At 36.9% G+C, this 15,035-nt stretch overlaps 2 protein-coding genes across 6 annotated transcripts in view; both read right to left on the minus strand.

Annotated features, from left to right (window-relative positions):
• The window catches only part of LOC136846708 (lachesin-like), a 245,719-nt gene that overhangs the window by 192,243 nt on the left and 38,441 nt on the right, over window positions 1-15,035 (minus strand). For 4 of the 5 annotated variants that reach the window (XM_067117814.1, XM_067117813.1, XM_067117812.1 and 1 more), the window contains exon 2: window positions 5,404-5,799. The exons of the other annotated variant lie outside the window; for it this stretch is intronic. The gene's annotated coding sequence lies outside the window, so the exon portion shown is untranslated. The remainder of the gene's footprint in view (window positions 1-5,403; window positions 5,800-15,035) is intronic. 5 annotated transcript variants of the gene reach the window in all.
• LOC136846347 (uncharacterized) lies at window positions 8,656-10,034 on the minus strand. Its single transcript, XM_067117146.1, has 2 exons — window positions 10,030-10,034; window positions 8,656-9,076 (listed from the first exon to the last, which is right to left on the minus strand). The coding sequence occupies exons 1-2, from the start codon at window positions 10,032-10,034 to the stop codon at window positions 8,656-8,658; spliced, it is 426 nt and encodes a 141-aa protein (XP_066973247.1).

A 15,035-nucleotide genomic window follows, 5' to 3' on the forward strand; every position in this document is an offset into this window, starting at 1 on the left:
AAAAAAAGATGGCGTGGAGGTGGAGGGAAGGATGCAGGGGAGGGTGTGGGGGTGGGGAAGGAGAGGGTAAATAAGGGGTGAAGAGAGAGAGAGAGAGAGAGAGAGAGAGAGAGAGAGAGAGAGAGAGAGAGAGCTAAAGCTAGGGCTTAGTAGTGGAGGTTTGGGGTTGGATGGAGGGGGTACTAGAGGACCGGTGATTTGGGGAGGGGAGGGGAGGGGCACCGGGGCAGAGGGCAGTGAGGTCGTGATTGTGTTAGCCTCCCCATTTTGCCAATTATCTTTCCTATCGCATGTGTAATGCGATCATCTCCGGCTTTGTTGTCTCCACAGGGCCTGTTCTATCGGTCTTTCTCTCTTCCTCGAGTCCATTTTTCCTTATTCTCTCCTCCCTCTCCCCTTTTCCAACCCATAATCCCCCCCCCCTCCATTGGAGTGACGGGCTGCGCCAAAAGCAAGAGCCCGTGCTAGCGTAAAGCCAGCTTAATCTATAACACCAACCAATTACAAAAATTCAACTAGTTGCGTTTTGAGAGATGACGTCACGTTCTACTTTGATTACGTAATGTTTTGGTGCCACGATCTTTCTTCCCGGGGTTAATAATCCTCTCTCGACTTTTCGAAGTCAGGTCGGCCATAATATGATTTCGTCTTTATATATCTTTTTTATTTTTTTGAGGGGGAGGTTGGGGTCTCCTTTCACTTTCTTTTTTTATCCTTTTTTTATTCGGGTTTCCTTTTTATTCCTCTTTTTCCTTTTTTTTTTACTCGTTTCGGCCGCAGAGTAATAGAGAGAGAGAGAGAGAAAAAGAGAGAGAGAAAGAGAGAGAGAGAGAGGGGGAGGGAAGGAAGGTGTTAAACGTGACAATGTTTCAGAAGGAGAAGAGTGACCTAAGGAATACAAGTTCTTAATACATTAGTTCTTATATTATTGACAATAATTCTTATTATTTATTTCTTATATTACTACTCAGGAGCTTTAAAAAAAATTGGCTGACGGATATGAATTCCTAGACCTGAAAAAGGCAGATTCATCCGAAATTTTTAAAAAATTTATAGCAAAAGCACCTAAAAAAAAGACATACTAATATATTCTTTCAATATTGGCTCATGCAAATTAATTGAATTATTGCTTAGTGGGCGAAAAGGCCGAATTTATTCCAGACTTTAAAAAAAAATGCTAAAAAACAAAAGTTAGCCAATGAAGTCCTCTAAAATCGATTAATAGAAACCTTGAAATTATTACTGAAAGAAAATATAATACTGGAAAAGGTCAAGGTCCGATTATTCGTCTGCTAACTCTGTAAACGGAATTGGATTTTTTTTTTCAGCAGAATCTTTCTATTCGATTTAGGCGAAGGGGAATTCAGTTCATTCTTTAACCTGAGAATCGTCATCGAGGATATGTATGTAAGTACAGTTGACTCGGTTATTATTATTATTATTATTATTATTATTATTATTATTATTATTATTATTATTATTATTATTATTATTATTATTATTATTATTATATCAAAGTTTGAGAGGTCTTCTTCTTATTATTATTATTATTATTATTATTATTATTATTATTATTATTATTATTATTAAAAGTTTGAGAGAGGCCTTTCCAAGAAATTATTATTATTATTATTATTATTATCATATCAAAGTTTGAGAGAAGGACTTCTTCGAGATATTATCATTATTATTAAAGTCTGAGAGAGACTCCTTCCGAGATTATTATTATTATTATTATTATTATTATTATTATTATTATTATTATTATTATTATTATTAAAAGTTTGAGAGAGGGTCTCCTTCCAAGAAATTATTATGATTATTATTATTACTATTATTATTATTATTTAGCTCAGAAATCACGGTGTTCTTTCCTTGCTACCTCGTAGCAGTAACCGATAACGTAACTGAACAACTGCTGTCACTGTCAATAAAACAGCTCTGGTAGAGAACTTTAATTAATTTCTTCTCACAGAAATACCGAACAAATAAAAAAAAAAGAGATGCAGACAAAGAGCGATTAACAGAAAATGCAACACCAATTACAGAATAACTACAAACCGTGAGTGGTTAGAATTGTACCACAATCTATATTCTTATTTTTCATCTCGTAAACTGACAAGGGATGACTGCATTGCGCGAATATTATAGGAATGAATCCTTGACTAAAACGTATCCTAATATCCTGAGAAAAAAGAGTAAAAAATGCACTGAAGTTTCTTCGGTGCAATCGAGTTTTCTGTGCAGCGTATAATCAAGGCCACCGAAAATAGATCTATCTTTCGGTGGTCTCGGTATAATGCTGTATGAGACGCGGCCCATGAGACTCTAACTATCGCCCAGTGTGGCCTATCCTATACCGTTGCCAGAAGGACGATCATGGCTAACTTTAACCGTAAATCAAATAAAAACTACTGAGGCTAGAGGGCTGCAATTTGGTATGTTTGATGATTGGAGGGTGGATGATCAACATACCAATTTGCAGCCCTCTAGCCTCAGTAGTTTTTAAGATCTGAAGGTGGACAGAAAAAGTGCGGACGGACAGACAAAGCCAGCACAATAGTTTTCTTTAACAGAAAACTAAAAATGGGGGCGTGGAGACCTAGAAACGAACAAATGTTTGGAACGCCAATACGCAATTCCTACTAAACGAGTGCCCATGGCTCCACGAAAGAGATCAATCCATCACTCCAATCTCCCGGCGCCTAGAGGATCCGGCGATGTCGCTCTCTCAATCAATCCTACTTAACAAACCTCGACTTCTCTTTTCCTTGTTGTCGTCGACACGCTCTTCCCCCGACCTCCGCGATTCCCAGTACGCCAGTCGGACGTTTCCTGTCGTAACTCTCTCTCTCTCTCTCTCTCTCTCTCTCTCTCTCTCTCTCTCTCTCACCTGAGCCTACACCTCATAAATCCTGTGCCTGATGTGGCTGTCAACACCGACATCACCTTTGTCTTCTCGATCGCTGCTGTGTTGGTCGAGGCCGCGTTTTCTGGCGCTTTTTAGCATTTTCCCGCCAACTTTTCGCTGTAAGTAGCCACATTTTGGCGTGTCAGTTGAAACTGCATGTTTCGTGTTGGTGCTTCGTTGCTCTGACGAACAAATGTGACTTTAGTGTCAGGAAAGATGCCAGGACACGCGTTCGAGTTTCTGCTACGATAGAAGAATCCCTGGTTGCGCTCTACTTTGCTTATTCAGACAGCTGCTGTTCACTGCTGCAGCAGAGATTCAGCTTAAGGAAACAGCAGTTAAAACCTCCTAGATTATCCACATCTCCATAAGATACGTTTTTTTATGCTTGATGAAATCTTGTGAATATGAACTGAGCCGCTGGAAAAGGCTCATTAAAAACAGCGACCCCGACTAGGGATTCAGCTAAGAAGAAGACGATGTTATTTAGGGCAATATACAGTAGTTCATCAGCTCCTACAAGGGGAGGGAGGCATGCCTGAATTAATCCCAAAGAGTGATGACCTGAGGGCAGACCACCACTGACGGTCATCACACTGGATAGTAAGATCTACTTCAAACCCTCATTATAAGCTCTCAAATTTTAATAATAATAATAATGATAATAATAATAATAATAATAATAATAATAATAATAATAATAATAATAATAATAATAATAATAATAATAATAATATCTTGGAAGGAGGCCCTCTTTCAAACTTTAATAATAATAATAATAATAATAATAATAATAATAATAATAATAATAATAATAATAATAATAATAATAATAACTGATGTCGCAACACCATGGGACACCAGACTAGATGAGAAAGAAAGAGAAAAATTGATAAGTATCAAGACATGAAAATCGAAACAAGAAGGATATGGAATATGCCAGTGGAAATTGTGCCCATAATCATACGTGGTCATAGGAACACTATGGTTACCAAGATCCCTGAAAAGGGATATGGAAAAACTGGATGCCGAAGTAGCGCCAGGACTCACGCAGAAGAGTGTGCTACTAGAAACAGCGCACATAGTGAGAAAAGTGATGGACTCCTAAGGAGGCAGGATGCAACCAGGAATCCCCTCCCCCCACACACTATAAACACCACCCAGTCGAATAGGATGACTGTGATAGACAAAATAATAATAATAATAATAATAATAATAATAATAATAATAATATATGAAAAGAGGACCAACTGAGCTTGACTTCTAAGCTCAATGGAATTACGCCACAAAAAGTCTCAACGATTGTTCCTCCATGAATGATAAGCTTCTTGTTTCACATGGTAGGAAAGCTTATATGACACATTAAACCACGGCTTATCTTTAAGACGAAACTTAAGGATTACAGAAGGAGTTCTCCTCTCGATAGTAGGCTAAAGGTGTTCACTTAAACACTCGATAATATTCTGACGAATATTTACACCGCTCCACCCTAGCTCAATAAGATCACGGTGAATACCATCCCAATTGGCTTGGGATTTTAGATACAACTTTCTAGAAAAGCTAACATCAGGAGCAACTTGATCCATCTCCACATTAGCCCTAATCAAACACTGGACAGATGAAGACACTGGCGAACCTGCTCCACCAAAAAAACAATCCCTGTAACATCTGTGAATACAAGGTCAAGACGGTTGCCAGATTGGCGTGTGGGTTCATTTGTTAACAGCTCACAACCAGAAATAGTGAAGAACACTAAAGAAGCAACACCGTTATTATATGTGGTAGTTATTGACCTCTGCCATTCAGTGTGGTGAGCACTGTAACCACCCACGTAAATTAAACAAATAAGGACGTTTCTCTTCAGATTGAAGGTAAGCACAAAGATATACCAATAACAACTAATAAGGAGCCGACCGGTGCTTAATTGATGCCTTCGCTATCTTTAGCTCTGCCTTCATACATATTAACTGACGTAAAAAAAAAAAATAGCTGATATCGCCATGCACAAATACACCAGAGACAAAAATTAACAATGTTAATATTTAAGTGGCGATTAATATACTTTTTACATTCCAATTGCGAAAGAATAAAATACTTAAAAATATCAGTGACAGAAAAATATAGCAATTTCAAAATCTCGGCAAGAAAAGAATAGTCACTTTAAATTTCAATGATAAAAAATGAAAGTCATTGAAAACTGCAACGGCTAATAAAAAAAGAATTCACTTCAAAATCTCAATAACAATAGAAAAAAATAACGCATGAAAATTTCGCAAACAAAAGCAAAAGAAAAAATTACTACAATAAATAAACTGCTTGAAACATCTCAATGAAAACAAACCAAACTACTTGAAAATAAGCTACCTGAACATTTCATTGATAAATAAATAGATAAATAAATAAATAAATAAATAAACAAATACACAAACTCACTTTAACAACTTGACATAAACACAAACTAAAACCAAGCGTCAATGACGAAACATACTCACTTTGCAGCGGACGAATGACCCAGAACCGTCAGTAACCTGACAAACAGTGACGTGAGGATTTTGCCAAGTATACAAGCGCGCGCAGAGAAAGTTGCCACTTAACGATTTTTTAAATCTATTTCGTCACTTCATGAATGCCCACATTCCTATCTCAGTCTTTTCCTCACTGCTTCATCATGGCGATTCTTTTTTGCTTTTTTCAGTCACTGACAGTCAGTTCGTGCTTCAAAATAAGTGTTTATCTTTCAAAAGGTCACAAGTGGAGTTTTGGCACAAACTGATCTCCATTGCTTTGTTCGAGTCACTGGAAAGCACAAATCGTTTAGGGTTTAGAGAGTCAGTATTTTGGTAATATCTCTCAGTAATCGGTCACAGTCTCGTTCACCAGGAGTTTTTCTGCAAAATTTTAAGAAACATTACAGACATGATTTCACTGTAGGTTTCACACTGAGTGCACAGCTGAGGACAACTCGTTCCGTTCTCTAATCGTTTTTATATATACATATATTACATAAACATATATATGTATATATATATATATCATAAACACACATATATTATATAATATATATATATATATATATATATATATATATATATATATATATATAAATATATATATATATATATTTAAACTACCAAACAAACACCGTAAATAAACAGTTCTGGGTTACGCGCCGTCATATGAAAGCTTATATTCAACCAAATAAAAAGAAAACCATGAAAAATATAGCTTTCGATATTCAAAAAAAAAAGAATAAAAGTAAGAAAGAAAGAAAAGTGTCGGTAAGAAGAAGGTCTTCAAGGTAACCAGCCGACAGGACAAGAGAAGTCGATCTTCTCAGCCAGTTCCCAGCTAAAATATAACCAAGAGGTCTGGGTCCAGTATTTATAGGAAATGAGAAATCTAATCCTGTTATTCAGACTAAAGAGAGGGTATATATATGATTGCAAAATTGAAATTTACTGCTATCTGACTGCAAAAGCAGGAAATTTCAACGTAACTTTTACCAGAACACGACGGATATAATATAGTCTGGGAGGTCTTTCACTTCAAACTGGTTATGATTCTTGAAACTAGGCGTTTTTGAGACTGCTAATCGATTTTCATATATCTTAAGGCGGCCACTAACGTTCAGTTATACCTGCGCAGTTATGCCTGCACAGTCGGCCTGTGTAGGCAAAACTGACCCCACTAACGTTCAGTTATACCCAGACAGTTATACACTAACGTTCAGTTATACCTACGCAGTTATGCCTGCACAGTCGGCCTGTGCAGGCAAAACTGACCCCACTAATGTTCAGTTATACCCGGACAGTTATACACTAACATTCAGTTATACCTGCGCAGTTATGCCTGCACAGTCGGCCTGTGCAGGCAAAAGTGACCCCACTAACGTTCAGTTTTGCCTGCACAGGCTTAACGGCGAAGGTATAACTGACAGTTAGTGGCGGCCTTTATTCTTCAAGCAAGTTTTAGGCTAAACAATTATGAACAAAGGACAACGCATATTCCAGTCAGTAAAAGCAAATATAGATTTGTTTCTTTCCAAAGATTCCAGATCAGTGAATCTCACCACAGAACTTAATTTCGTGACTGACAAATAAAAATAAACCTTTCTGGACACGGCTTAAGTCAAGTTAATCTTGACGGGAAGACTCGGTGTAAATATTCAGTCTTGCAGAATGAAGGGTTTCAGGTGGAAAATATATAAATAAATGAGTAAATTAAGTCACGGGTGTCAACTACAAAGGAAATCAATAGAACTTAAGTTATTAGTTAAATATAAGCGTTGTTTTGGTTTAACAGAATTAAAAACACAAAATAAATGCCCCCTAGCATAGAATGTAAAAGAATTATCACTATGAATATACCAGATCAACCACCTCTATTATTATTAAAATAATAATATTCCCATATCCTTTACTAATAAGAACACAGAACGTAAAGTTCATTTTAAAAAAATGTTCAGGAAAAAACAGAATGAATAAATTAATCAACGACAGCAAGCAAGCAAAAGTTATGACAAATTCAAGAAGTAAAAATCGAGAAAACTCTACCCCCCCAAGACTGATGAACTCGAACCCAGATCTCTGAATTGGTTAAACGGCCACCATCTGTTACAAGGTCGCTACTAAAAGTAGCTCCTGAGGTTTGTACAGTGGACCAAACAACGGCACATGTACACCAACCACTTACATGAAGCCCCTTTGTTATAGGGGCTCGAAATAAAGGGATACTGACAGCGTTTGCTCTGCAGAGAACGGTTCCAAATATCACACCTTCATCTTCTTCTTCTGTCTGAAGTAGAACTTTGGGTATCTTACATCTTATTTTGTATTATTTTCTAAGACTTATTTATATGACACTCGTTTTGAGGTTTATGGGGAAAGATGACCTGAATTAGGGCCAATTTATAAACGCAGCTTTTATAATAAATAAGGGAAGACACACGCAATGGAATCTGGCCCGGATTTTGCAGTTTAACTCTTTCAACATGAGGTCGAAATTTCAATGACCTTAAGACTTTCTTCGCCTATAAACAGTAAAAACTCAAAGATACGAGTGTTACAGCATTTTAAAAATGATTATAAGATAAATAAGTCCTAATAAAATAAACAGGGGGTAGAAAAGCCCTAAGTACGAATGCAAACAGAAAAAACGATTTGTTATTTGGGACCGTTCTCTTCAGCGCACATCGAAAGAAATTCGCAATGTTCCCGAAGTGTCTTGTAACGTTGCCGACGGCGATTTATGGCCAGCGCACATAACGGATGGAGCTGTTGCCTGAATTCTAAGGAGCAACACGGAAAAAAAAAACAACGGCGAGTCAAAGACATTTGCATTTCTTTTTGCTAAGTGAAGCACCCGAGAGCACAAAATTCTAAGGAACCAAAAGGCAAATTACATTGGATGGTTTATGAAACAATATCCAAATTAACACAGTATCTTTAACTGAACGTTTAACAGATGACCCCCTCTCTCTCTCTCTCTCTCTCTCTCTCTCTCTCTCTCTCTCTCTCTCTCTCTCTCTGAATCTATACAGACGCGGGTGAGGGTATACATGAAAATTTCTGTTAACACATGAATCACAGTTCGATCCAAAATATCAAAACAGACCCATCAGTAAGACTGACACGCTCATATGGATCAGTAAGACTGACACGTTCATCTTGATCAGCAAGACTGACACGTTCATATGGATCAGCAAGACTGACACGTTCATGTGGATCAGTAAGACTGACATGTTCTTATGGATCAGAACGACTGACACGGTCATATGGATCAATAAGACTGACACGTTCATGTGGATCAGTAAGACTGACAGGTTCATAAGGATAAGTAAGACTAACACGTTCATGTGGATCAGTAAGACTGACAGGTTCATAAGGATCAGTAAGACTGACAGGTTCATATGGATCAGTAAGACTGACACGTTCATAAGGATCAGTAAGACTGACACTTTCATATGGATCAGTAAGACTGACACGTTCATGCGGATCAGTAACACTGACACGTTCATATGGATCAGTAAGACTGACACGTTCATGCGGATCAGTAACACTGACACGTTCATACAGATCAGTAAGACTGACACGTTCATACAGATCAGTAAGACTGACACGTTCATATGGATCGGTAAGACTGACACGTTCGTAAGGATCAGAAAGACTGAAAAATTATATCTCCAAGAAAAATTATCTATGAGATCAGCTGCTAGTCACGGGGGCTTTGGCGCAGGCGGCGTCTGGCTTTTCAAGGCGGTCACCTATCCAAAAACTGACCGGACAAAACGTTGTTCAACTTATCGAACGAACGGGCAGCAGTATATGCAGCATGCTAATGACGACAACCGTGTGTGTGTGTGTGTGTGTGTGTATATGTGAAGTTATGTGTTTCTTTTATCCAAATATTAATGTGCTGTTTGTTCCTTTTTTTGTTAAATTCTTGCGCGTTTAACACACACACACACACACATATATATATATACAGATAGACAGATACGTGACTATCTTCTGTCCGAGGACAATTATTTTCCCTGTCACCCTATTCTCCTCTTTTGTATTATCTTCAGTTTCCTTGCGCGGGCGGACCTGCCATAAATCAGGCGAAATTTACGGAGGCACTTGGAGGGAAGTCGGTCAACAAGCTGTTATTCGAAGGAGAAACGCCTGGATTAAGAAGAAAGAGGGGAGGGGTAAAGGAATAGAGTAAGAATTCTTCTTTCGTGTGCTTCTCTTCAACAGGCACCTGAATGTACTGTACAAGATGTATAACTGGCAAAATATGTAAGAGGTCGTTTAGCTTATTAAAGGGAGTGTATGTATGTATTTATGTATGTATGTATGTATATATATACTGTATATATATATATATATATATATATATATGTGTGTATATATGTGTATATATATACATATATCTTACATATAAAAGTGAATTTTTGTATGTTTGTGCGCTATAGAAATCCGAACCGTTTGACCGATCTTGGGATAAGTTGGCACGTGGCCATCATTTGACCCAACTTAGGTAATAGGGTAGGTTTCAAACCTGTACCCCCGCCCCCTTCCCCTTCCCCCTTCCCTTTATAACTTTGGTAAATAAACTCTACGGGTCTATCATACCTCATTTCATGTACTCGAGACCATAGAAATATATTACTGAAGATGCTTTTCAGTCACCACAATAGTACAGGGATAAGAGGGACAGTCACCACAGTAATACCTGGATAAAAGGGACAGACAGCAGAGTAATACCTGGTTAAAAGTGGCAGTCACCTCAGTAATACCTGGATAAAAGGGACAGTCACCTCAGCAATACCTGGATAAAAGGGACAGTCACCTCAGTAATACCTGGATAAAAGGGACAGACAGCACAGTAATACCTGGTTAAAGGGAATTTTTGAACCCACTCGACCACTTGGGGAAAGAAAAGAACCATAAATTACATTTTAAACTGCAACAGTAACTTACATGATACTAGCCTCCAGAGGTATCCAAACGCACAATGCTTAAAAACGGACAATACTTAAAAAAATGACAAAGTTTAAAACGCTTAAAAAAATGACAATGCTTTAAAAAATGACAGTTTAAAAAAATGACAGTCTTTAATATAATAAAAAAAATTTCAGCATCTAGATGTATATATCATCAAGATGCTGAAATCCACAGTCGTAAGACCGGGAAGAACAACAATTATTTATTGAATTTAACTCTAAGAACTCACTGATTTATTGATGAAGTGACATCACAAATACCTTCCTGTCAAATATTCTTTTTAAATTGAACAGGAACCGAAAATTTACAATCACTATAAAAATGAAGGTCACAGTGTTTGATTAATTCATCGACGTGCTGTTGATAAGCATTCCATTCCAAGAAAAAAATTCAAAGCTCAAATTGAGCAGTTGTTCACTGCATATAGATTCAGTTCATGCATTTTCTAAACGACTTCAAATATCAATATGGAATCAAATAAAATAACTGGCGTCCACGAGGCACAAACAGTCACAGATTCTATTGATTTGGTGACTTTGCTGAAGGGTATCATGTTATCCTATTTGACCCGATCCATAAAAATATGAATCAAACTATAAGACTCAGATATCTAATGCTGTTGAGTTCTCCTTACGAATAATTAAGGGAGAATCTAAAGAAAAAGTACAACAGAGTTTTCTGTACAACGTATAATGCTGCATGAAACTCTCAGCCACGACCCATGAAACACTCAGCCGCTACTCATGAAATTTTCAGCCAAAGCCCGGTGGTGGCCTGTGTTGCTGGCACCTACAGCGGTGCCAGACGCACGATCATGGCTAACTTTAACCGTAAATAAAAATAAAAACCACTGAGGGGGTTAGAGGGCTGCAATTTGGTATTTTTGATGATTGGAGGGTGGATGATCAACATACCAATTTGCAGCCCTCTAGCCTCAGTAGTTTTTAAGATCTGAGGGCGGATGGAAAAAATGCGGACGGACAGACTAATAGCCATCTCGATAGTTTTCTTTTCCAGAAAACTAAAATTAGTGTAAAAAAAAATATCTAAAAAAGGCAGTAGACGGAGGATATACGGTAAAGGGTTTGAAAAAGAATTTAAAAAAAAAAAAAGAAGGAAGATGAGAAGAAAACTCGTGAAGAAACTAAAGGGAATGTGAGCCTAAGTTCCTAAAAGAAGAAAAATGAAGTTAAATGACTAAACTGCTGTTGTGACAAATTACCCAGATGTTATTAACACAGGAAAAGAGTCCCAGATCGAAACTGGCGGATTGCCAAATGCTGCTGAAAGAAAGACTTCAATTGAATATAGAATTTAGGCCAAAGGCCAAGCACTGGGATCTATGAGGTCATTCAGCGCTGAAACGGAAATTGACGGTAGAAGGGTTTGAAAGGTGTAACAGGAGGAAAACCTCGCAGTTGCACTATGAATCAATTGTTAGGAAATGGTGGAAAGTAAGATGGAAGAAAGAGAATATGAAAGGATGTACAGTGAAAAAACGAAACGCAGCTAAGCCCAGGGGACGCTGCAGTTAGTATTGCCTACAGTGCACCGCATGAGGAGATGCACTGACGGGATTAACCCCCTACGGGGTGTATGGCGTTATGTATAGATCTTGGAAATAACATAAATGGAAATTTCAAAAATCGTTCAATAAACGTAAACTGGTTTGTTCACTGAATGTTTAGAATAATGTCTTGTATTTCTTTCAAAACATCCATTAGAAACCCTCTTTAAAGAAAAGCGACCTGGGAAAGAAAATCAGACCTAGATTGGTCTCAAATAAATTCTGGATAAAAAATGATTCCACATACGGATGGCTATAGTAATTTGGGATGCCATTTTGCCTTGCTAAAAAATACTGAATAATTAAGGTGTTCTTGAAGATTATTCCCCAGGAATTGGAGATGTTATTCACCAACCTCAACAAAACGATCTTGAACCTTATTGAATAACAAATTTCTCTCTCTCTCTCTCTCTCTCTCTCTCTCTCTCTCTCTCTCTCTCTCTCTCTCTCTCTCTCTCTCTTTAAAAATCTAAGCACGTAACACACATTTCTCTCGAGGCAAACAATTTGTTAGGTAAGTTTTCCCAACTTGACCCAGGACTACATTATTTGTTTTAATGATCTTAAATCATACATTTATATAAGGAGCAAGTTATTAAAAACGAAATGATGAAAAACATGCGAAATGAAAAAACATTTTGGAATCTACTACGAAATTACCCTAGAGAAACATTTTACTGATGCTAATTCAATAGAAGAGCACAAAAATTAAATAAATAAAAAGAAGCAAAATTTCCAAGTGACAAAAAATTATAAACGCAAAAAAGAAGTCTCATACAAAGCCGAGACAGATGCGGTGTTTTGTTACAGACGTTGTTCAGGATATGCAAAGACTCCCTCGTAACAAATAGAGTTCTGAACGCCTGACAGAGAACTGCAGATGCTGCTTTTGTTTTTGTTTGTTTTTGTGTTACACTAGCGTCTCGACATCCAACGTCACTGACATGAATATAATAACAAGTAAAAAATGCGCCAAAGTTTCTTCGGCTCAATCGATTTTCTGTACAGCCGCAACAGCTTATAATCAAGGCCACCGAAAGTGAATCTATCTTTCAGTGGTCTCGGTATAATGCTGTACGACCCGCGGCCCACGAAACCTTAACCACGGCCCGGTGGTGGGCCATCCTATATCGTTGACAGAAGCACGAATATGGCTAACTTTGAGTTTAAATAAAATAAAAACTACTGAGTTTACAGGGGTGCCATTTGGTATGTTTGACGATTGGAGGGTGGATGATCAACATTCCAATTTGCAGCCCTCTATCCTCAGTAATTTTTGAGATCTGAGGACGGACAAGAAAAGTGCGGACAAAATACACAGCCGATCTTTTGTTATCGAGGATCTTGGCCTTACCTTAATTGGGCATACATGAATGTTTTCAAATACATTTGCTAATATATAAATATATAAACAAATAAATAAATAAATAAATAAATAAATATATATATATATATATATATATATATATATATATATATATATATATATATATATATATATATATATATATTATATACATATATATATATATATATATATATATATATATATATATATATATATATATATATATATATATATATATATATATATTCATATGTATGTAAGTATGAAAACTGAGGAATGCATTATCATGCCTGCTAGAATAGCTAACGGAAGTGAAGACATCTTTAGCAGTGTCCAGCTGGCAGTCAAAGACTACCAGTTAGACCCTTCATTTTTTACAACAGTTAAGTTATTTTAGCAAATCTGAGCGATCCTTTACGTTCTTCCTCACAATTCTGAGTTATTATGGAAAAAAAACTGAGAGAACGCTAGCTAATTATCATGCCTGCTAGAAATTCTGAGTTATTTTAGCTAAATTCTGAGTTATTTTAGGAAAAACATGACATCTCGTACCTAATTCTGAGTTATTTTAGGAAAAACCATCTGGCATGACATCTCGTAAATTCTGACCAGAAAAACATACATCTCGACCTAATTCTGAGTTATTTTACAACAGTTAAGTTATTTTAAGCAAAACTGACATCTCATCCTAATTCTGAGTTATTTTAGGAAAAACTTCTCACCTAATTCTGAGTTATTTTAGGAAAAAAACATCTCGACAATTCTGAGTTATTTTAGAAGAACGACGTCTCGCTAATTCTGAGTTATTTTAATCTGACATCTCGATCCTAATTCTGAGCTATTTTAAGAAAAACATGACATCTCGTACCTAATTCTGAGTTATTTTAGGAAAAACATGACATCTCGTACCTAATTCTGAGTTATTTAAAGAAAAACATGACGTCTCGTACCTAATTCTGAGTTATTTTAGGAAAAACATGACATCTCATACCTAATTCTGAGCTATTTTAAGAAAAACATGACATCTCGTACCTAATTCTGAGTTATTTTAGGAAAAACATGACATCTCGTACCTAATTCTGAGTTATTTAAAGAAAAACATGACATCTCGTACCTACCTAATTATTTTAGGAAAAACATGACATCTCATACTATTTTAAGAAAAACATGACATCTCGTACCTAATTCTGAGTTATTTTAGGAAAAACATGACATCTCGTACCTAATTCTGAGTTATTTAAAGAAAAACATGACGTCTCGTACCTAATTCTGAGTTATTTTAGGAAAAACATGACATCTCGTACCTAATTCTGAGTTATTTTAGGAAAAACATGACATCTCGTACCTAATTCTGAGTTATTTTAGAAAAACATGACAAGAGCAGAGAACGCTGGACTCAAAACGAATAAGAGAATGGGTTACTTTCAACGTGGACTCTAATTATCTCTCCAACAACCTGAGAAGTGGCCGTCTCGGCAACGATCTCCAAGGAGGCTGGCCACCCCAGATCAACTCAACTCTTCGGGCAGACGCGACGCGACGGGGGAGATCTGATCTGACCATACCCAACCGCCGCCGTCAGCAGCAGAGGAGGAGAGCACCGCCGAAGGAAAAATGAAAAATCCTTATTATACTCAATAAAACAATCTGATAAAGGATGATGTCCCTGTGATGCTCTCCAGGGCAGAACAATCCTCCACTGCAAATTAAAAACAAATT

Source organism: Macrobrachium rosenbergii, chromosome 15 (genome assembly GCF_040412425.1).
Source record: "Macrobrachium rosenbergii isolate ZJJX-2024 chromosome 15, ASM4041242v1, whole genome shotgun sequence".
Taxonomy (NCBI): domain Eukaryota; kingdom Metazoa; phylum Arthropoda; class Malacostraca; order Decapoda; family Palaemonidae; genus Macrobrachium; species Macrobrachium rosenbergii.